The sequence below is a fragment of the Oenanthe melanoleuca genome, chromosome 4 (genome assembly GCF_029582105.1).
Source record: "Oenanthe melanoleuca isolate GR-GAL-2019-014 chromosome 4, OMel1.0, whole genome shotgun sequence".
Taxonomy (NCBI): Eukaryota; Metazoa; Chordata; class Aves; order Passeriformes; family Muscicapidae; genus Oenanthe; species Oenanthe melanoleuca.
The window spans coordinates 14,081,989-14,105,733 of record NC_079337.1 but is presented as its reverse complement, the minus strand read 5'-3'; the positions used below and the strand labels follow the sequence as shown (position 1 = coordinate 14,105,733).

Below are 23,745 nucleotides of genomic sequence, written 5' to 3'. Positions count from 1 at the left end.
TCCTGGAGAGCCTCGGTTGCTCTCCAGAACCTGCTGTTGGGGCTGTGTGTTTTAGCTGGAGAGGAGCTGTGCACTGGTGCCCACTGGCTGCCCTGTGCTGGTTGGGGTTGCAGCACGAGGACTTCTGGAAGTCTGGCATTCTTTTGTTTTTCACCAGACATATCCTGTATTCTTGCCTGTTAGTAATGCCTATCACTATTTTTGTAGCAACCATGGGCAAACATGTCCAAATGCATGAAGAGGTAAATCCAAATGAATCTCTGAAGCATGAAACTTGATCTGTGCCTATCAGCAAAAATCCTGATGGCTGCTCCTCTCAATCTCTTTCCAGGAAATGACCCGCTCTTGGCCACCTCCCCTGACTGCTCTTAATACACCTACTAAAGCAGAGCCTCCCAAATTTCCATTCCCAACAAAGGTAAGACACTCTTTCTGCCAGGACTTTTGATAAACTAGAAGAGAGCTTTCTGGCTATTGCATGTGTTTCCATCTGATTTTTGTCCCCCTTCTATAAATAAGGGCTGTTAGGGGATAGTACCTTCAGAAGTAGTCAGATCAATTAAAGCACAATGGGAATGAATAAAAAGTGCTTCATCAACTTAGACATTTGTTGTATGTGCAGCCTTGAAATACAACTGCTTTTCTGAGACAGTTTAAGTATTTCTGCTGAAACACAAAGTACATTTTGTCTTTTGGTCAACAGAAATGTTTGCTGGCAGTGTTAAACGGAAGTGTTTGATGACTCTTATAAAATGTTTAAAATATTTCTTCAAGAATGTACATACCCCTAATGTAATGTAACCACAACCCATTTTTGGTGACAGTAACACATTATTATTTCTGTCCATGCTAAGCTTTGACAGGCTGGCATAGACTGTGGGACACTTTGACAAGATAGTTAAAATGTTTATTACAGTAAAGTAACACATGAAAAACAAATCATCAGTACACTGCTCTTACGAGAGAGCTCATTTATTTTATTCTCAATTTGCACTTCATCCTTTTTTTTTTTTTTTTTTAGGAATTGCAACCTGAAGGATCTGTAACAAAGGATCAGAGTAAGTTGATACCCAAAGCAAACACACAATATGTATTGACAGGTTGTTTTGTATGTTGTATGTTACACATGACATGTCAAATGTTTACACTGATTAAGAGGCATGGTTTCCTCTGCTTTGTTGATCAGAATTTAGAAATGGCTTAAGAGATTGTGTACATTCATTAGAATGTAGACATTAAGGCAGCTGTTCATCAGAGGACAAATGGTATTTCATTAGGAAACCCCATTTGGAATAATGAATAATCTGAATGACAGTTATGTCCTAGAAGAAAGTGATGAGTCTAATCTGGTGCTCAGAGACCATAGGGTAAAAAAGGCTATAAAGGAGGCAAATAACCCCAACCTATTCATTTTTGATTTCCAGAGCAGTATGGAACACCTTCAGAAATGTTGCCAGGTTCTCAGCCAAGAACATCGTAAGTAACCATATCCTGTTCACATCTCTGCTGTGCAGTTAATTAAAAGAATCTGGAAAAAACAATATTTGGGATTATTCTATGTTTCTGAAGATTAAGGTTTTATCAGTCTGATTTTTCTTAGAAAACTTCCAGTGCAGGGAATTTTCACCAACAGAAACATCATTGTTTCATGATGGAATTGTAGAATCATTTAGATTGGAAAAGACCTTTAAGATCATCCAGTCCAATTCTTACCTGACAATGCCAAGTCCACTAAATCTTTTCATAATTATGATGATTGTGTTAAAACCAAAACAAAACTGAAGAAAAAACCCAACTAATAATGCACCAGATTAATGTTATTTTGTTATTTTAGTCGTGGCTATTTATCATCACAATTTTGTGTTCTTCAGCCTACAATAATGCATCCAACTGACATAAATTACAAAGGATCCAAACTGAATCTGATTGATCCTGGATATTGTTTTGAAGTCTGGGAGGGCTGGTAAAGTTACACCTACAAGAAATACAAAAAACAGGGCTGAAATTTTTAAAGCAAAAAAAAATTGGTAGATAAAATAACATGGGCTGTCCTTGTAGGTGAAAGTGGTTATCTGTTAATTAGGTTAATTACAGAAGTTGCTTGAGAGCAGTTTTGTGTGGGCTGACAATAATCTTTCAGGATTAACTTGGCTAAATGCAGCATTGCTAGTTTCTGAGCCCTGAGTAATAAACAGAAATCTTTCCATGTCTGGCAGGCTCAGGGGTCCATGTGCAAGGTGCTTGCTGAACCATTAAATTTAAATATCTGTCAGTTCACATGATACACAAAGATCTTGTTACTCCATGAGATGTTCTGCCATGGAAGGCTGCAAACTACAGAGTACAAAGCTTGCTCCACTTGTTTGCCTTTTCCTTATCACAAATCATTTAATTAAAAGGCCAAAAAAAACTAGGTTAGCCGCGAGAAAGAGCAAAAGCACATCTCCATCGTGGTTGAGATTCTAGAATTCTTCACTCAAGCTTTATAGGGTCTGTTAAAGATCCCTTTTCCTACTGTTCCAGCATAATGCAGAGGAGCCTTCACTGGAAGCATGGGATAGTGTATTGCTGAGCAGTCAGATAGTCACTTAATCTCTTCCTTATTTTGCTTCACTTTCATCCACTCCAGTTTGCTCCTCCTCAATGATGTCTGGAAATTTTCACTGCACTACTAAAACTAGTAGTTCCAACTGCTCCAGGCTGTGCCTTCCTCCCCAGCTACCCCATGCCCATTGTCATTATTTCAGTTGTCAGCTTCTTGTAAAAATCCCTTTAGCCCCTTTAGTCAGTTTTCCAGGCAGCAGAGAGAAAAGAGACTTTTCCTGCGGACTAGAATTGGACTACTTCCTTAGCCCACAGGGCCAGAATTGTAGAGTTGGCATGGTGTGGAGCTCTGTCCTTAGCCATGATCCCCTGTGCTCAGCATCCTTGATGGGTACTTCAGAGCCAGAGCTCATCTGGAAGGGGTGTGTGAGCCCATGGTCAGCAAAGGCAGTGGGAGCAGGAGGAACAGGGTGGCCTGGGTTTTGTCCAAGTGAAGTTTGCCCCAGGACTTCCTCTACATCTTTCCCTTGAAGCAATGCATCCCTTCTTTTTTGTGTTTGTTTTCTCTGGCACAACAGGCCTGGCTTTCTGTGCTGTTCAAAGCACACGTGACTGTCTGAAAATTCAGCTGCCTGCAGTAGCTTCTGTTGCAAAGTGTAGCTGGCTGAAAACAAACAGTGATTGTGCTGCTTAATTAGAAGATGAAATCCCAGGGCATCTGTGTGCCCAAATTAAGCATTCAGCTTTTCAGAGCGTGCAGGGATTTCCCAGATGGATTTCATTCTTGAATGCAGCCCTGAAGTTTGCACCTGGCAGTGCTGGAATGGAAGCAGCCCTTTTTGTAAAAGGGGAGATGCCAGCTCATTCTTGGTGATGCATCTTTAACCTGGCTAGCAGAGAGGGACCAGCCTGTGCTTTCAGTGAGGTTGTTTGGCAAGTGATAATAATTTTAGTGCTGCTTCTCTCACTGAAAGAACTCTTTTTAAGTGGCTTTAGGGAGATTAATGATGTGTATATAAGCTGCAGGCGAACAGGTCCTGCAAATGAAACCTTGGCATCTATTAATTCCTGAGTTAACTGGAGCATTAAAATTGTTAAGGCAGATTTATTTTCTTTAATTAGGCTATTTAACAATTTGTCAAAACCTTGTTTTGGGGGAGATGTCTTTGTCTACCTTTGCAGAAGTATGACTTGAAGTTTTGCTCTTCCTTGATCCCAAATAGAGCATAAGTAGTTGCAGTATTCTTTTATGCATTTTATTTACCTGCAGCTCAGGTGGGAAAGGTAGTCCTTTTTATTACAGTTTAATCAGATTTAAAGAGATCTAGGTAGTGTCTTTGCATGTCCCTGTCCCCAGCAGGAGTTTGAAACTAAATGATCTCTAAGGTCTCTTCTAACCCAAACCATTCTGATTCTGTGATTATCCTCTCACCTGTAAAGGAAATAAGTCCACAATTCTTAAAGCAGAACAAAACCAACCAACCATAAAAAAAGCCACCCCAAAACCAATCTTAAAACGTTTCTGCATCCTGTTTTAGCATCCCTGAAAGTTTCTTCACTACTAGATTTGAAGGATTCCTTCCACTTAGGAGTTGTAAAGGAAAATAAAGAGGATTCATTGAGATACTAGTAGATGCTTAGCCAAACTACCTAGAAATGTGGAGAGTGCCTGTACTGTCACTGTTCTTTTTTCATGTCTGTGCCTCGTCTGTCTGGCAGTGAGCTTGGGCTCTGGCCCACAAGCAGAGCTGGCTCGTGCAGGATTGCTGTGGGCTGTTTGCCTTCTGTAGGAAATTTGGGGCTCTCCCTTTCCAAGGTGGTGTCTCATAATGCTTCCCTTCAGTGTTTACTCAAAATGAAGAGGCAAGAGGTGATTTCCAGTGAGAAGGTGTGTGAGGAAATGAGGCAGTGGAGGGTAGAGCACAGGAGAATGGCAGTCAAAATGCCTGAACAAAGAAAGCAACAACTTTTTCCAGCTTTCTCTCCCTTTTTCCAGGATGATGTGGTTCACTGGAGATCATTTATAGTTGTTTTCTTGTGATAAAACATGTTGTCAGGAGGGGTCAGAGTCCTATTTTTCTTTTTTGGCCATAAGAAAAATATCTCACAGCCCTTGATTTGAATGAGGTTGAAATAAGCAGTTTTGAGCTGATTGATTAAAATTCCTGTCTCAGCTCTCAAGCTTTTGATTCCACTTTTGGAAGGACACTTGAATAATCCTCTGGGTTGAGGAGTCAATTGCCAGCTAGTTTCAAGGTTTGAATATACTTTTGAATAGCCAAGTTTTACCTGCCTTTTTTAAACTCCTTTGGGATGCCTGCACAATTGCCAGAGCTGGGGATAACAATCTGGGAGAGCTTTGGTTCCCTCTCCTTACCTTCCAGCCTTTTAAGAACCTTGGTAATATATTGAAATTGCAAACAGTGGTTTCCACCTGCAGGCACAGGACTAAATGATGCTTTTGGAAATGTTTGTGGGCAGCCTGCTCTCTTCTCTAGCAATAGTGAAACAGAGCTTGTGCTTCCCCACTTGTAAACTCCTCTGAGTACCTGAACTGCTCAACAGTACTGCTGAGATGTGCAGGAGCATAGAGTTCACTGAGTAGAGAAGAGATGGGAGAGAGGCTTGACCTTGGCATTGACTTGCATATGTTTGATAGGAGACTTGAGCAGCAGAACGAGAACCCCTGGGACAGAAGAAACATTCACAGCCCCTGAGAGCAGAGTGTGTGAACATGCACAGCTCCTGGTGCTCCTGATGCTTTTAGTCCCTTGGGGAGCCAGTACAGGCTGACAGCATGAGAGTCTCTTGCTGTACCAGTAAAAAAAAGTAAAACATTTTAACCATTCATTTCAGGTAATGACAGGGTTTAGTAGATTGAGCATGCCAGATGTTCAGAAAGGATGGGGGCGGTTGGTTTGTTTTAGCAAGTACAAACTAAATCGTTATCAGTGCCTGCTGTTTCAAAATGTGTCTGCCTTGGCTGATATGTATCTTCTGGTTGTCTTTCAGAATGCTCCAGGACGACCTGCAGCTCAGTGATAGTGAAGAGAGTGGTGACGATCAAGTCGGTTTTAGATGTTTTATACTCTAGGCACACAGACTTCCCTTTAAACATCACCACTTGTTGCATTGTTCTGAGTTCTGAGCTAACCTTTCCTCCCCCTCTCCTCTTTGTCTTTGTGAACAAAACAGGTTGTTGAAAAGTCACCTTCTTCACTTGCTCCTCCAAGGTACAGGTTTGTTCCCAAACTTCTAGCTAGACCACATAAGGACAAAAACAAAACTGCTTTTTTATATGTGGGGTAGGAGAGTAAGGGTTCCTGGTTTCTCTTGTAACTACAAGACTTTGGTTTCTGGCTGCTCTTGAAAGTCAGCTTTAGTTATGTGGGGTTTTCTGGAAAGCTTCAATTAGAAATGAATAATGAAGGCATGCTGGATTTTGCCTATGAACCAGAACTGTATTTCCTCAACTGCTCCTTTCTCTTCTCTTCCTTTCCTCCACCAGTCTCTATAGATCACACTGCAGCTAATGGGATTTTCAGCTGTAGGGGCAATGGGTGAGGTGTGAGTCCAGTTTTAGCTCAGAAGGAAGCCCAAAACAGCCAAGTGGGTAAAGAACAGGAAAGGGTTAGAAAGACTCATTGAGGTTGTTTCAGCTCCTCTTGATAAGGAAGCTGATTCTAAGCAGTTCCTGCCAAGAATTGTTAGTCAGAAACAATATTCAAGGTAGATTGAACAGCCACATGCCAGCATTTGAGGAAGAAAGATAGAAAAGCTCAAAATGTTTCCTATAGGAGAGCACTGATGTAGATTTTTTTGCTTCATATGCATATTCTTAAAGCTCAAGAGTGGTCTACAAAGTCAGACTTGCAGAGGAGCACACCAATACCTGGCATGATGTGTGACTCTGCAAACTCTTAAAATAGGAGTGATCTTAAGATATCAGTCTTGGATCAGCAAGGAGCTTGCCTGCAACTCATACAAGTGTGTTGACACTGATGTAGGAAAGCAAAGTAGAAAAAATAAAATAAAATACCTACATTTTAATTTTGCAAGCCTGTTTTAAAAGAAAAACACTGTGCATAAAAGGGATAGCTCTTCCTTGATTCCATCCACTCCATTGTCAGCGTGGAGAAGATCACTTTTTGTTAGGGCATGGTGTTGCAAGAAATGCTGCTGCCTGATGTGGTATTAATGAAGTGGGTACAGCAGCATGAGCAAGTGATACAGATGAAGGGAAAACTTAAGGGGGAGAACAGAAAAAACAGAAACCATCCTGAAATATATGTTCCTGCCTTGTTCACTTTTATTAGAAGTTTGTATTTTGAGAGGTGGGATTTTCAGAAAAGTGCTGAGCAGTTCCAGTGCTTTTTAAACTTTGGTAGGCAAAATGCAGCTCCACGTTGTAGCAGTGGTGTCCTGCCTACATATTTGACTGGGTTGGAGTTAAAGGTTTTGTTATTTCCAGCAATTTTGTATTCTGGTACCAGTGTATTTCTCTGTCCTTCTCCCCTCTCATCTCAGTGCCAAAACATGGGGTTTCAGTTATTTTTGAGTACTGCCCTGTCAATATAATAAGTGAGTAACCTTCAGCCATGCTACTTTCTAATTTTATCTCATGGTGGCCTTGCAGTTCCTTACAGTCCCAGCCCAAGAGTGTGGTGGCATCAGCACATTCCAGCAGCTCGGAGTCAGGGAGCACCAGTGACTCAGACAGCTCCTCAGACTCGGAGACAGAGAGCCACTCCTCGAGTGACAGTGAAGCAAACGACCCTCCAAGAGCACCAGCACCTGAGGTGAATGCAAATGAAAGGCAGAGGCTGCTTACACAGCCCCTTGCCTCACTCTGCTGTCTCAATGCAGTCAGGGCAGGAGACCTGAAACACTGCCATTGTTCAGGTGTCCCTTTGACATCTTTGCTGCATCACTCGACTTTTCTTGCCCTTTGCTTCCCTTCCAGAGTTTGTCAACCTTAGTCACCCTTAGTACCAACCTAATTAAAGTTTCAGATGCCCAACCTGGAAGTGTTCCCCCATGTCCTTTGGCACAGTTGTCTAGCCCTCCTGCAGAAATCAGTGCCTTCACTTAGGAGACAAGGGAAGGCACAGATGGGAAGCACAGCCGGGCTGTGTGGGGCCCACCTCTGCCTGTGCAGGATTTCTGCCTTCATGGGCAGTGTCAGGGTGAGACCATTTTCCTGGTAATTTAAGAGGAGCTGCTGCCTCCTGGCAGCTTCTCTGCCTGAGTGACAGGTTCAGCTTCTCCCAGGTTGCAGCTGAAGGGATCAGACCTGCAGGAAGGGCTGGAATATGCTTAGTATTGCTGCTGTTGAATTTGGCTTGGATACTGCTGCACTGGTATTTCTGAGGCTTTTTTTGGGGAAAGCAGACAAACAGAGCTTGGTGCCTTAAGCTTTCATAATTGTGAGACCAAGCGTTTTTTAACAAATCTGCTGCAGAAGTGCTCATGTCCGATGCTTTCAAACAGTTCTTCCAGCTTGCAAAATGTTCTCAGGCCACTGGGAAGTATGTGGCTGTGTCTTCAGACCACAGCTGATGCAAAACAATCTACTGGCACTTTTGAGGTACTCTTACAAAACCCTTGTAATTTATTTTTCCTCCCCTGCCTCAGCTCTAGCTCTCTTTCTTTTCACCTTAGAAGCGCATGAACAGGGAGAAGCCAAAAACAAGCTCTGAGACAGCCTGTCTTTCCAGCTCACTCTAATACTCTGCCCTCCAGCAGTTCAGTTACAGACTTTGCCCACTGCAATATGCTGTCTTTGAAGGAAGATGATGTGCTTCTCCTCTTTTAATAAATTCTGCCTGGTTTGTCCTGAAAATACTAATGAAGTCCTAGCTACTTGCCATTGACCCTTCTGTCCTTTTTTTATTCAGCCAACTATTCATCCATGATGCTCTGGAGCAAGTTAGTGCACATGGTTTGTTTATAGTCAGTTCTTCACAGGCAAAAGCAAACACTTTGAGACCTCTAGACAGCAGTCCCTAGGCTCTGGTAAGCTGTGCTAGGATGGAAACAGCCCATAAAGGCATCAGTTTTGACTCCTCCCTTTCTCTTTTTGTCTGCAGCCCGAGGCACCAACTTCAAATAAGTGGCAGCTGGACAACTGGCTGACCAAGGTGAACCCCCCAGCAGTGCCAACAGAGAGCCTCAGCGACATTGCCCGTGGGGATGGGCGTGAGGAGGGCAAGAGGCAGGAGAGGGGCATCAGCAGCCATTCCTCCCAGCAGCACACTGAGCTCAGGGAGCCTCCCCACAGGAGCCAAGTGGCCAGGGCTCCTCAGGAGGCTCCTCTCCCGACCAAACGCAGCTGCCAGAAGCCTCCCGCGCGCGCCGGGGAGCCCTTGCCCCGGCACACCGTGGGGATCAAAGGGCCCAGCAAGCCCCTGCTGCACCAGGGGCCCAGGAGAGGCCTCAAGGTGGAGAGCGAGCCTGGTCCTTCAGAGGGCACTGACCAGGCTCTCAGGGACAAGCCAAAAGTCAAAAAAGCAGTGAAGACAAAATCCAGTGACAGAAAAGACATGAAACCAGGACTTCAAGAGCCCTCTGAGAAAAAAAAGGACAAGGGCTCCCACCAGGCCAATGCCAAACCCTTCTTGAGCACCAGGCTCATGGGAGATGGCCAGGCACGTGATGCTCTCAGTCCCCTTCCTCCGGGCCAGGCCACAACCCCCATCAGGACCAGCAGCCACAGGCCTCAGGATTTGCCCAAGGAGAAGCTGCCCTTGCCTCTCAGGGAGAAGTTGCTCTCACCAGTGAGGGATCCCCCAGCCCGTGAGCACCTCGTGGTGAAAATAGATCTCTGTCACCTGGAAAAAGTCCCTCAGCCCCCCAGGAAAAATGGGCACCAGAGGAAAGCAGAGACTAAGGACCTTCCTGGTGTGAGGAAGCAGGACTTGAAGAGGAAAGCCATGGACACTCCTGAGGAGTCCCTTGGAAAAAAGAAGGTGAGAGGTGGAGTGGGAGATGGGTTTGTAGAATAACCAATGTGTTGTTTGAAAAACCTGTGTGGACTTCCCAACTTTATAGGTTGGAAGTACAGCCATTATCCTTCTATAAAGCTATTATCAAAGGGAATGTGAATCAAAACTGTCTGCAGATGTTTCTTGTTGGTCACAAATCCCCTCCTGAGCAAATGAAAAGCCCTGTAAGCTGTTTAACATGCTGGGGTATTTTAGAATATATTTTTGCTCTGTTTTCTTGCAATCCTGGTTTTCTCAGACAATAAAACCAGTTGTAACAGTCACTTTCCCTAGAATTACAAGACAGCCCTTTATTTAACTTAGGTGATTATTGCTCACACGTGTTCTTTGAAAAGCTGACTCCTAAAGGGGACTATGAATATACCTCCAGCCAGCTGGGTCAGCAGCACAAAGAGTTGGCTGCAGGCCTTGTGGGGATTGGGTATTCCCTCAGGATATTTCAGTCCCTGACTCCGTTTTTGGTCCTACTCACAGAGCAGGTGGCTCAGCACTGGGTTTGAGTTTCATTTAGTTTTGCCATTTTATGAATTTCCTGTACATGTGAGGGAGAATTGAGAAGAGCAGGAAAATGTTGAAGAAACTTAGGAGACCCCAGAAATTCCTGCTCTTGCAGAGCAGTGGGAGAAAGGGAAACAGCACTCAATGTCACATTTTTTCCTTTTGTGTAAGAGACACAGGAGAGGAGCTATTTGATGTTAGACATGTCTTCCCTTGCAATTTCAGTGCCTGACTGCAGGGAAGGCCCCCTCAGAGCCTCACTGTCAGTTCTGTCAGTGCATCAGTACCCTTGGGGCCTCACGGCAGCCAGCTGGGTCAGATACAGCTGTCAGACATCTTTTGTGGCTGTGTGGAGCCTGAAAAACAGTGTAAGGATGTGATCTCAGTGCTGGAGCCCTGTCCTGAGCACCCTGCCAGAGGCAGACTGTGTCACAGCAGCACAAAGCTGGCTGTGTCCCAGACGTGAGTACAGCCTGGGAGAAGAACTCACTGAGAGCATGCCAGGGGAGAAGGACCTGGAGGTTCTGCTGGATGGGAGGCTGACATGACCTACCAGTGTGTGCTTGCAGCCCAGAAAGCCAAAGGTGTCCTGGGCTGCATCCAAAGATGTGTGGTCAGGAGGCTGAGGGAGGGGATTCTGCCCCTCTGCTCCTCTCTGGTGAGACCCCACCTGCAGTGCTGCATCCAGCTCTGGGGTATCCAGATTACCAAGTCCTTTAAAATTTCAACTATATCAGCATTTTGGGGATAAAAACCAAACTCCCTTCACATCTGGAGTATCTATGTGACCTAACTCACATGCAAGTGCCTTGCTTTTGTTTACTGGTAGCAGCAACAGGTTTAGCAGTTCCATTCCTGCCACTACAAAGAAATTAATCTATCCAAGCAAAATTAGGTAAAATGTCATTTTAGGTTACTTGTCAATGAGCTTGCAATCTGTGTCTTTTGTGCTGTGGATTTGTAATAAGTTGGTTCCAATAAGGTATTTTTTCTTCTTTTTTTAACCAGACTCAATCAAACTTAGCTGTGTTGGTCTGTATTTTATGTGAATTTTGAAAACCTACATGATTTTATTTTTCCTTTTTTTTTTTTTCCTTCCTATTAGAGGGGAGAGAAGGAGGAGACTGATAGGAAGAAAATGAAATCAGAAAAAGAAACAAAATCATTGCAGTCTTCATCCAACAAAGACTCCAGTAAACTGAAGTGAGTATACAGTGAAGGTTATATAAATCCAAGTCTTTCCTAAACAGCTTAGACCAAGGAACTGTATCTCCTGTCCTTACGCTCATGAGATTGCTTCTAACATATTCCTTCTGAAACCTAATCTATAGCAGATTTGTCTTTACATTCTGGAATCAACCAGTCAGAAAGCAGCTCTGTAAGTGTGGGTGGGTAAGGGCTGTGAGCATTTCCCATCTCCACTAAAGTCATCCTGTTGTCTTTGTCCTGTTTTCCTAAGTGACCCAATGGACACAAAACCAATGTGCTTTTGAGTCCTGACTGTCTGGAATTTCAGGTGGCCTTTGTGACCAGGAATTCCTCCTTTTCCCTGTGCAGCATTTCAGTGCTGCTGGTAGCTCTGCTGGAGTTTCCCCTGTAATTGGCATGCCAGAGCACTGCCAGCATTCTGGCAAGGCCTTTGCCTGAGTGAGTGCTTCCAAGAGCGTGTTTCCAACTGGGCAATGTTCCGAGAGGAGAGACTCATGCCTCAGTCATGGGCTACTGCATTTGATTCCTGCTTGCTTGTGGCTTGAATTTGAGGTGTTGGCTTGGTTGGTATGTAGTGTTGAGATTTGTGTCCTGAGAATAGGAGTAAACTGCTTTTCTGAAGGGAAAACACTGATGCACTCTGGAAGCACTGAGGAATTTGGGCTAACATTTAGTTGGGTGAAGGAATATTTGGATTGTGATAGTATTGCAAGAGCTTCAATTCTGGGGCTTATTCCTCCTTCTTTCTCAGTGAAAATGAGCACCTATTTTAGTCATGTTCTGGCTTTTGGAGTGGGAAGGATAGGATGCATTTTTGGGGAGAGAGTGCACTTGGGCACGTCAGGCGATGGTTCTGTGCTCTGTGGAGCATCAGCTGTGCTAAGGTGGAGAAGCTTGGGAGTACTTGTGTGATGTGACTAGGGGACAAACCATGGGAAAAGTGTGTGGTGAAAGAGGGGAGAGGATTGTCCTATGCTTAACAGAATGAGGCAGGATGTGCACCCTCACACCTCAGTCTCCTCTTCTTGAAGGTTTAAACTTCATTTCCTCCTCTTCTGATGTTGCTGATGTCCACGAGCTGGGGTTCCCTGATTAGTGTTTTCTCAGAACCTTTGGGAACCTGAATAAAAAAATGTAAATGAGCAGTGGTAAAACAAAGTTTAGAACTATTTGGTGCTACTTAGAGCTGCCAGATTTCCCTGGTCATCTAACTTCAGATGATCAGAAATCTAATGTGATAATCTCTGCCATTTAAAAGCATAGCATTTTAAGTCTCTCTTAACTTTGTGAGTGTTGTCTAGTTAATCTGGCAAGTCTTAAAGGAGGAACTCAGTTTAACTCTGTCAAAGCACATACAGGATCAAGTGTCAGGGTGAGTACCTCTGACCACAGAAAATATGATCTACTGAAAGGGGATGAGGCAGGCAGTACTGCAGTTCATTTGCCTTGTTGGGTGATCTGTCCCAGGGATTTTAGTCACTGGAATCACCTCCCTCTCTGAGTGAGAAGGGACTGTATTGGAGGCATGCTTTTTTTGCAGTCTTCTGGCTACAAGTGTTTGGTCCAGGGACAAGTTCTGAGGCTTATTCCTACTTACTTGAAAAGCAACTTGCTTGTATGTTGATAGTAGGTGAAGGTTTGCTGTCTAAAGCACAATGAAGCCCCTAAAGTTTTGTTTTGCTTTTGTTGAATTCTTTGTATTAACAAGTCATCTCACACTTCCAGAGGAGTTTAAGCAGAATTGGCACATGATGTAATTAATTTGTAAAAAATCCCTACATTGTATGTACATTGTATTTATGAATTTGCTTCCTATCTCTAGAGCATCAAAAGCTTCATCTGAAGCCCAAAAGAAAGATGTGCTCCCACCACTGCCAGCTGTGTCTGCTGCACAACCTGCACCAAAGTCAGCCAAGATGACCCAAAAGAGACCCAGAAATGAGACTGAGCTGCCTGCCATGGATAACCCTGCCAGGAACAAGAGCAACCACAAGGATCCTTCGTTTGCCAAGCACAGGAAAGTGGAGGGAAATCATACAGAACTGTCAAAGGGCATCAAAGTAGGTATCCAGAATAACTGGTGGGATGTGGGTGCTATGTGGTTCTCTCAGAAACATACTCTGTAAACACCAAAGGCATGAGAATTATGTTTATGCTAATCAACATTTCAGATGATAGGCAATTGCAAATACAGTATTGATGTACTGGTGTAAAAATAAGTGTGCTTATAAAAAGAAATAGGGAATAGCTTAAAAATAAGAAAACAAGCAACCTGTGGCATTGACTACAACCCAGGTATAAGCTTTTACAGCTTTTTTACAAAATGGTTAATGATCCTTGCAGCTGGTTCTTTGCATTTCTGGGTTACAAAATTTGATTATGTGGCTGTTTGCTGGAGGCTCAGGGTGTGTGATCTGGGATGTTGCTCTGTGTGTGTTAAGCCAGACTGTGGACACTGTATTAGCTGGCTCTAGCTGCTTGCTTTTTCCTTTTCCTTGTAGTTAGTAATGGGGAATCAGCAATTGTTGTATGATTAAGGTGGAAATAAGTGAATAGATCTTACCATTCTGCCTTGGCTAGAGGACATGAAAACTGTGCTGCTTGCAGCCTCACTGCTCTCTTAGTCATTGTGAAGGAAACCTGCTGCTGAATTTCTCTGAGCTTGGGACAAGTTTGAATGGTGTTAGGCATGACAAGCAGTCAGGTGAGCAGCAAGCAGAGTTTGCTGGGGAAAAGAGCCTGGAGAATAGAGTATGCTTAGAAGAGATAAACATTTTCACTTGAAATTTAGGAAAGCCAGACTTTGGAGTTGGTTTAGGCATATCTCTCTAACCAGCTTTATCTCTGTCTTTTTTCAGGGATCTGCAGGTGATGTCACAAAGCCTTTCTCAGTGCCTTCTTTGCCAAATGGTACCTCTAAGCCAAGGAGACCTCTGCTCAAGTTTGAAAAGTAAGTTTTTGTTTGATACCTCTCATCTTTACTTTCTGAAGACATGAAGCAAGGCTGGCCATGAGGCCACCCTGGCTTCTGCCATTTCCTGAGCACTTCTTTGGGAGGAAAGAGGGGGAGAGATGTATGAGACTTGCCTTGTACTGCCTTCTCATGCCTACCCATCACAAAGTAAAGGTTCACAAGAAAGCAAAGTTTTACAGCAGTTTTGGTTTGAGGGAAGTCACTCTGGAAATTACATCTCTCTTGTAAGCAGATAGCTTGAATGAAAGTTTTGGTCTCAGATAAGTGTGTGGTTGCTGCCAAATTTACTTTGTTTCAATTAAAATGTGTTTATGGGTCTGTACTTGAGGAATGATAGATGATGTCTTTCCATGGGAATGAGGAAAATAATTTATTCCCGTAGAAGCCCAACCTCTGGTGTTTTATTTCTAAATGTAAATTTTCTGTATTAGTCCAACATAAGTTTTTAAAGAAATCAACCAACCCATATCACCCTCTAGATAAGAAAGCAAAACTGATAATTATCCTACCCTTTTTCATCTGTTTTTTCTCTCTATCCTTAATTCAGGCAGCATTCAAAGGAATATTACATTGAACAGGCCCAGAGGCTGAAGCACAAAGCTGATGCAATGGTAAGTCTTGACCCTGTCCTGGGAATGTTGACCAGCTCCTGCACTCAGCCCTGGTACCTGAGTGTGTAGGAATGAGGTTCACTGGCCACCATGACTTCCATATTCCATACATGGAGTGTGTTCACTCATGTGTTGGGATGTTGTCTTAGTTTGCCAGATGTTCAGATGTTTCTCTTTGATGCAAACAGGTCTAGAGAATGGGATTCAGAACTGGCATTGTCAGGGGTTAGCTTTGCAGAGCTATAAATGCATCCTTAGATGGAACAGTTTTAAGACAGTTTAAAAAGTCAGAAAAGTCAGGATCCTGGCAGTTATTGACTTGCTGGTGACTGAGACATGGAAGTGGCCTTGGCAGATCTGATTTTCTCTGCTCTGTGCAGTTTAACAGCATGCACAAGTGAATATATTGCTTTTCTAATTATGGCAAATAATTATCTCAGTCAGATAATGTCCATTTGCTGCTTTCTGTTTACCTTTGAAAATGAAGTGAGGGCATACTGCAGTGGGAAGTCTCCCTGTGTCTCACAGAAGGCAAGCCTCCAAGACCAGACAACAGTATCTAAAAAAAAGTTGAAGATAATAAATTACTCAAGGAAACCATTGAGCAAAGAAAGACAAATGTAGCACACAAAGGTGATGACTGGGATGACATTAAAGGTTCTGTTGAGAACCCTTTAATTTTCACCCAGAGGCCAGACTGAAATCTTTTTCTTCAAATCCTGCCTAACTAGGAAGAAAAGAGAATTCAAGTATGCTTGAGAGAAGTGTGCTTGGTCTTAGTAAAAAACCGCAAATTTTCTTCCCAATAGACTGACAAGACTGGAAAGGCCTTTGAGTACCTGGAGGCTGCTCTTTTATTCATTGAATATGGGATTGCCTTGGAATCAGATGTGCTGGAACCAAAATCAGCTTACAGCATATTCAGTGACACCATAGTTCTCATCAAGTAAGTGGCTTTCAGGGGGTGACAGTTTGGCATGTTTGGAGGGGAGGGCATTTTGACATACAGTCCTCTGCTCAAGATATTACCCAGTTCCTTGTACCAGGACTAAGAACTTGGGGCCAGTTTCCTGACTTTCTAACTGTTTTTAAGATAATGGCATGCACTTTGTTTTTTTCATAAACTGTGGGGCTTCAGAGTGCTCTGGTGGCTGACAAGGTCCTGTTTATTTTGTTTCCCTAGATTTATCATGACTTTGAAACCATTTGCAGACTCTTCAGTCTCTTCACATGGAAAAATCTTTGCCGTGTTACGGTGAGTAACTGTGCCTCTGTTCCTTTGTGCACTGCTTTGAAACTTGATAGAGGCAAAGATCCATTGCTTCCAGGGGTGAAGGAATGAGTTAAATGGGAGTTAGAGTTATGCAAGAAAAAAAAACAGTATAAAGGAACAGAAAAAAACACAGTACAAAAACCAGAATTAATTGAAACACCTCTAAAGTAAGCTGGGAGATCACAAGGGACCACATGTAGAAAGCACAGGCTTTAAAATTTGATCTGCTGGTAACTTGAGAGCACATAAGGGCTTTCACCTAAGGTGAAAGAATGTGATTTGCCTGCCCAAGTTTGAGCTGTGTAACAGAAGCTGTAGTTGAACATGGATGAGGCACTTCTGGATGGGGGCTTACTCAGCCTTTGGCACCTCTGAGAGCCTTGGCACCTGTTTGTAAGAAAGACCAGAGGAGGCCCTTCCTTGTTTCTTTTTTTCCCTTGTGATTTTTTTTTCACAAAGTCTTTTTTTTATCATGATCAGAAGGAGGAGAAATTTTGAGCTTTCTTGGCCTTCTATAGAGCTGAGCTGTGCCTGCCTCCATCCCACAAGGCTGATGGGAGCTGGGCACAAACACTGACACTCGGGTGTGTTTCTGTCCACAGCATGCGCTGCCAGTCCATTCTGCACATGGCAATGTTTGGCTACAAAAAAGACACTGCTATGAGGTATTCCAGACTCCTGAATGACCACTTCAAGGTAGGGCACAGGTATCAATAAGCTGGATGGTTGTGGGAGTTACTGATGTCAGCTGAACAATCCAAAACTAACTAGGCTTTTATTCCTCGCTGCAGAGTAATTTCAGAGTAATACAAGCACCTTCTCCAGGTGTTGCAAGGTAAGATTTAAAAATTTGTTTTCATGTGTCTGTGTTTCAATGACAATGAGTAAGAGCTGTTCTGTGGTCATTTCATGTGACAACTACCAGGTTCTCTTTCAAAATCTGTGTTGAGAGAAGGTTGTTTGGACCTTGACAGTGGTGCTGATTCCAGTTACATTTTTTGGCCACCTTGCACAGGGTAATTCATTGAGAAGTAAATGGTCTCTTGAGAGCAGTGGTGCAAGCCCTGTCACACCAGGGACTAAAATTAGGCTGGTTGGAGTGGTGGGGGTGTCATGAGCCAGGCTGTGTCTGGAAGGCGGCCGGCTGACCACATTTAGCTGCCCTGGGTCTATAAATACGTGTGTGTAGGCTGACCTGGCTGCTCTGAGGAGCTGCCAGAAGCTCCAGCCTCCACAGGAGGGGAGCTTCAGTGTGCCTGATTTGAAAGGCATTAGGGGAAACACTTGGGTAATCTGGTGAAGACTTTCTCAAGTAGGTGTAGATTTTGGAAGATGGATGGGTGGCCCTTTTCAATGTGTGGTCCCACATTTTCTCTTGTTGAGTAGAGTCCTTCTAAATCACTTCCAAAAACTTGGCCTTGCCCTCAAAATACTATTGCTTGTGCTGTAGCTGAACACATCTCACTTTTCAGCAGTCTGCTCCATGCTCAGGCCTGGGTGACATCAGATAGCTCCTGGCATGAGGCAGCCTTGTGGAAAGCTGTTTAGCTCTGAAGCTGAATGTTCATGGTGGTGTTTCTTTTCTGCTGCAGAAGCACAGGCTTGCCTTCTCCTCTCTCTCCAATACCCTCTCCTGCTGGATCTGTGAGTTCTCAGCCGGGATCAAATGATAGCAACGGCGTTGGCCACAGCAGCATTGGCAGCAGCACTGGCCCGACTGTCACTGTCTCCTGTCATATCTCCAATGTCACCTCTTCCTATGTCAACATCACCTCCTATATCCTCCATGCATATGAAATTTGGGAAAAGGCTGATGCACTAGCCAGAAAGAATAAAGGTAAGTTTTTGCCCTTTGTCTTTTCTGTCTCATGTGTCATGATTAAGGGTGTATTTGCTTCGATCCTGACATCCAGTGCAGCAAGCACCATACCTAAAGATCAAAGCATGAAATATGTGGAATATGTCTGCCAGATATATGCCAGGTATATTGGGAGAGATACTTGATGGTGATATATTGATGAGTGTTCCCATTAAAAGGTTTTCTTGGCATCCTCAAGTGTCCAAGAGCTAAGGGATGAGGGTGTTGAGTGCAGGAAACCAGCCAACTTGCTTTGTGATAACTCAAGAAGTGTAAGGGGTTTGGGTTTTTTCTGTCTTTCCCTTTGGGGCACTGAGCTCTGAGTTGGTTCACTTTGTTTAAAAATATAATTTTGGCCTGTAGCCTTGTGTTGCAGTTTTTGTCAAATTTCCAGGTCATTTTGTCTTGAAAATGGTAAAGCTGGCTTCTCTGCCTAACAGAGAAGCTGAGCAGTCCTTGAATTTAAGTCCTTGCTGGGCACGTGCCCAGTATTTGCCAGCAGCAATTCCTAGAATTGCTGCAACTTTTCTTTTTTTATTTTACAGTTTTGTTGTTAAAAATGTTGTATTGTTCTTTGGTGCAAGCAGTGGTAAATACACTGCACAGGGTGGGTGCAGTCTAGTCTGTGACCTGCTATCCCACATGGCCTCAGCAGTGTCATTTTCCATACAGCACAAAATTTTGTGAGCCAGTGTGGCTGAAGAGATGCATTGCCATGACCTGTTGGCAAACTTGCAAAAGAAAATAAGCACAATGTGCCTGGCTGTATTGATGTAAGGCTGTAAAAATCCTCACACTAATGAGGCAGTTGCTGGAAACCAAAAGGCTTTCCAAGTCACCTTTGAATAAAAAACTGGCTGTTGGCTATCCTCTTAGCAAATCTGTGCTTGCAGCAGCAGTTATGTGTGGCATTTTTGATTCTGTCCTCAAAAGGCTGATAGAAGACTGTCACATAGAAGCAGTGCATGCTGCTAATAAGCCAGAGGAGTGAGTCATGGAGGAAAATGTGTGGGAGGGCAGCCTGAGCACAGCCTTGCATCAGTCAAGACTAAATCCAAAATGTGCTCTGTGTGGCTGGTCCTGATGTAGGGGAATGGTGATGGGGTACTAAATACTCTATAGGGAGTGAATCTGTGCAAGAGATCAGTAAATACTCACGTAGGCTTGGTGGTGGTGTCACTGTTCAGGATAGTTGGAAGCATTTCAGAACTGGAACTTTATTGATAATCAGTGTAATATACAACGAGGTACAAAGAGTGAAAAGGCAACGTGAATAAAAAAGGCCACATCCTTGATTTTATGCAATTCATAGGGCATAAGAAGAGGAAGAAAGAGCAGCAGCCTTTAGCTATCGAGATCTTTATAAGCAGGGAAGTCCTAAGCTATTGCAAAGCAGTGAGCTGTAACTGCTGCCCAAGTCACTGGTGCAGAGCTGAAGTGCCTTCTGTAGGGTCCACTGACAGATCCCAGCTCCTCACTGTAATTCAGAGCAGCACTTGGACCACAAGGCTGTAACAGGCTGTCTTCAGCCTCTGATCTCCCCCTGCAAGGAGGAGGCTGCAGGCATGGACATGAAGTCCCTCTCCTTTCACATGATGTTGTGCTGACAGATCAGGTTATCTTCTGTTTGCTCAGACAGGGGCTTTGAATTCCTTCTATCCCCCATGGAGGGCATGGATTCTGTAAACACAAGCAGGAAAACCAGAGGGAATGTGTTCTCTGCTTCTGCATTGGCAAGTGTTAGAAAGAAGGTACTGTGCACTCCTTGCACAGCCAAGCAGAATTTTTCCACCTCTAGCTTCAGTCTTTGGATGTCAAAAAGGAGAGCTGAGAATGACCAGTTTCTGAAAAGGTATTTAGCAACAAGATTGAGCTGAAGAAGGAGGAGCTGGGCCTGTGTCAGTGGAAGGCAGGTCATGCAGGAAGATCTTGGAAAGGTGACTGCTAAGGAATAGGTGTGAGAATTTCCCACAGCTCATGGTGACCTGCACAGAGGATTGCCAGCACAGAGCAGGGCTTGCAGCCTGCCACCCCTCACAGCAGGGTCAGGTGAGCTGGAAGAGCCTGTGTGGGAGGAGGAGCAGGATGCCTGGAGTTGGTGGTGGGGTGGGAGGAATGTGAGATCTGCCTGACATTCTCAGCTATAAGCGATCCAAATCAGAGCTGGATAGCCTGGCAAGCTACACAAATAGAGAAATCCTGATATCTGCAAGGTTTGAGGGTGGGTGAAGGAAAGGGACCACAGATGTGTGTGCTTCTGGGTGCTGCTCAGGAAGACACTCAAATTTGGCCTGTTTAGAATTTGGGGGAAGCATGAAGCAGGGACTGTGGTGCAAACACCCAAACTTTGGCCCCCCTACCATGGAGTCTCTGTGTCCTTTAAAGTCAGGACATGAGGAGGTGGCTCAGTGTGTGTGGATGTGTTTTCCTGTTGCCTGCACTGCCTGCTGTGCTTGTCACCCTTCCCAGCCCTGTGACACTGCTGAGCTCTCTGCTCTAGCACTGTTTTACAGGACTGGCCAGCTGACTGTGTGCTGCTGCTGTCACTCCTCACCTGTCAGCTGTGCCTGGTGCATGAAACCAACCAAATGTTTTCTCTCTCTCCCTTTTTTCCCAGAGTTTTTTGCTGAACTCAGCAGAGCGACGAGTGCTCTGGCACTGACCAGTAGCCTGACAGACCTGGTACACTACATCAGACAGGGATTACAGTGGCTGAGACTGGAAGCAAATATGCCTTAACTGGTTCTCCAGGTGGTTAAGTCCTTGAAGTTTTTTTGCACTTTTGAAGCCTCAGAAACAGTTTAATTTTTTTTTTAATTGTTCAATACAAAGCACCTGCAAGGGAAAATATTTTAAATAAAGTTGGAAGTTATCTGGTTACACTGGAAAACCCTTGAACTGTGTTTTCTAGGGTAGCACTTTGCTACCTTGAAAAAGAAGAGATGGAGGATGGCACCTTCCTTTAAAACGATGAAGTGCAATGTCTGAATGGCCCGATGTGTTGATGGTCTATGAACATTTCTTTTGCAAATAACCAGCAGGACAATAATTGCACATGATGCTGACAAGAAGGAAATCTGCCTCCAGAGGTGGTTATGCAACATCCCACGGTCTGCAGCAGTTGAGTGCCCAGACAGCATGCCAGAGGAGTTGCTTTTGCAAGCACAGATGCAATCTTTGGTGTCTCTGTTCCTCAGAGTGCAAGTAGCAACCTCATCAAGCACCAAACAGCATTATGTTACAGGAAAAGCAGCAAAAGGATCTGCTCTGCCTGCTTTCCAGCCTCTGTCATCTGACATTACTGAGGAAGCCACTGCCTTCAGTGCTGCCAGTTTCCTTTTCAAGTCATCACTGCTTTGGTCCTCCTTGCTGTGCTGTCATGCACATCCATGGCCCAGGCACTCCAGCTGTGTTACTGAGGGGCTGGCTCAGCTTTAGCCTTGCAAGCCAAACACAGTTGGGGTGGCAAAACAGCGTGGTATGTTTGGAACAGCTCTGCCACTCTGCTGAGAGATGTCACCATGAGGATTCTTTGTTGGGCTGATTTTTGTCATTTCAGTGGGTGGGGAAAACTGTACTGGTTCACTGTGATTGCTTGGACATCGTTCCAAGAGCTTCCATGGGAAGGAATTGCTTCTGGTTAAGGAGGGCTGAGTGGGTGAAGTGGCTGAATGTGGAACATAAGATAAATTTTGCATTTGGATATTTGCTTGCAACCATTAAGGGTCTTGGTGAATATCTAAGAGCAGGATTTGTACCAAAGTAGGGTCGTCTTCTTGTGGGAGACAGCTCGTGTTCTCTCAGCCATGCTACAGGATGGGCCTAGTGACTTAGAAACCTGCTAAGGGAACAAGAAAGGGAATAATGAGTTATTTCCAAGCATTCTTTTCCTTCTCACAGTATCAGTGAAGGCAGCACCCATGGCATTTGTGTATTCAGTGAGATGACGCCTGTGACAGTCACCCTTCTCTACCCAAAGATTCCCTGTGGTGTGACAGCAGCATCCTGCCATCCTCATATGTAATAGTGTGCCTTAGCCCGCTGGTCCCCTCTCACATCCCTCCCCTCTCTCTGACAGACCTGTGGGACTGGTAGAGAGAAGGATGATATCCCAAAATAACTGTGTTTACGAGAAAGAATTGTCTCACTTTTCCACATAATTTCACAATTAGGGAGAAACAGGTCTGCAGACGTGCAGAAGTGCCCCCTTTGTAAAATAGCTGTTCATGGGTTTGAGGCTTATAAAAATGGACAGTAAATAAATATCAGCAAAAGGTTTGCATTTCCAAAGTAGTTTCTGTAGAAATGGCCCCTGCCATGGGGAAGCCTGGGCTCTGGGTTCTGGGAGGAGGTGATGGGAGTGTGCTGGTCCCGAACACAGGGGAGCTGTCCTGTCACCTTCCCTGGCAGTGCAGGACCACCAGGATCATGGCTGGGCCTTTCTGCACTTTGAAGGGATTGGCCTTTTATGTTCACTTTGTTAAAAGCCTCAGAGCATTTCAGGGATGAGCTGTCCTAACAAGTGGAAGGAAGATCCATGCCCCCCCTCTCCATTTTACCTCTCAAGCTTTGCTTGCACTCCTCCCCCCTGGAGCAGCGACTGCTCAGAGTAAGCAGGGTCAGAGAAGGGCTCAGCATTAACTGTTTTGTTCTCAGGAAGTGTGGGGATGGGCAGCCAGCCTGGAGGCTGATGTGCACTTTGGAACTTGATCCCAGACTGGTGGATCGATGCCACCTTTGGACTTTGTCTTCAGACAAAGCAATTTCTAGGATCACCAGCTAAGGAGGAGGAAAGACAAAAGCTTTATTGAACTTGGAAACCACAGTGGGAGCCTGCAGGAACTGTAGCAGAGTGATAGGGGAAAGCATAAAGGGCAGCAGGGACAGGGGTGTCCTGGTACTTCCCTTCTGTGTGCATCCATGTCCCTGCCTGCTGCCAGGAGAGGTGCTTGCTGCGTGCAGGAGTGGTTGTGTGAGGACTGCTCCCATTCCCAGGACAAACTCCCCTGGGCTTTGCAGAAAACAGCATCACAGGCAGCTTGTGTCACGGGCATGTGGGAGCTCTTTGGGGGTTCTCAGTTCTAAAGCAATCTTGGCAGCATCACTCCCAAGCTCCACAGCAGGAAGCTAGGTTCTGTTTCAGGACATAGAGAAAGACTGTTCAAATAATAGGAAATTTTAAGAAAAGCCATCATATTTCAACCTTGAGCCAGGTCAGAGGCCTGCAGAGGCTTAGGAAGGAAGCTCATCATTTTCACCTGGGCCTATTCAGGCCTTTTAAAAAAACCAAACAAAAAATAAATAAAAACAGAAATCAAAACGTAGCAGTGGAGGAAATAACATTTGCCATTAAGAAGCTAATCATAAATCCAAGGAAAACCAGGGGTGATTGTTTAATCACAGAAAGAAAGGAGGCAGCTATGGTGGCAAAGCAGCATCATTTCCATGCAATATTTATTTAAAAGAAATAATAATACCTGTGTTGAAAATGTCAAATGTTCTATTTTTAAGATGCCATTTATTTAATAGTTGAAAACCCCACTTACATGGAGATAGAGATCTCTTCTGTAACTGAAAGTCAAAGTCTGACTGCAATGTCCTTGTTTTTGGTTTTGTCCTCTCCCCTCCCTCTTGGTTTCCACGATAAATCTGTACATCTTATTTTGGGGATGTATGTCCCTCTTGTACATAACCTTTTTCTGCCCTGCGTGTGATGGAATTTCTGAGATGGTTGATTCATATGGGGGAAATAAACAATAAATGAATGTTTGTTA

The 23,745-nt window shown here is 44.3% G+C and overlaps 1 protein-coding gene across 2 annotated transcripts in view; it reads left to right on the top strand.

Moving 5' to 3' along the window:
* Positions 1–23,745, top strand: part of AFF1 (ALF transcription elongation factor 1) — a 67,344-nt gene extending 43,599 nt beyond the window's left edge. Inside the window, exons 5-21 of one of the 2 annotated variants that reach the window (XM_056489540.1) lie at positions 332–418; positions 1,022–1,058; positions 1,425–1,476; positions 5,557–5,611; positions 5,740–5,777; positions 7,181–7,343; positions 8,634–9,512; positions 11,152–11,249; positions 13,078–13,315; positions 14,114–14,205; positions 14,777–14,840; positions 15,650–15,786; positions 16,024–16,095; positions 16,716–16,809; positions 16,905–16,948; positions 17,706–17,950; positions 20,589–23,745. In XM_056489540.1, coding sequence (XP_056345515.1) covers positions 332–418; positions 1,022–1,058; positions 1,425–1,476; positions 5,557–5,611; positions 5,740–5,777; positions 7,181–7,343; positions 8,634–9,512; positions 11,152–11,249; positions 13,078–13,315; positions 14,114–14,205; positions 14,777–14,840; positions 15,650–15,786; positions 16,024–16,095; positions 16,716–16,809; positions 16,905–16,948; positions 17,706–17,950; positions 20,589–20,710 — 2,517 coding nt within the window. In that variant the 3' untranslated portion in view covers positions 20,711–23,745. Of the gene's footprint in view, positions 1–331; positions 419–1,021; positions 1,059–1,424; positions 1,477–5,556; positions 5,612–5,739; positions 5,784–7,180; positions 7,344–8,633; positions 9,513–11,151; positions 11,250–13,077; positions 13,316–14,113; positions 14,206–14,776; positions 14,841–15,649; positions 15,787–16,023; positions 16,096–16,715; positions 16,810–16,904; positions 16,949–17,705; positions 17,951–20,588 lie in introns of both variants that reach the window. The other variant, XM_056489539.1, reaches the window with a different exon arrangement.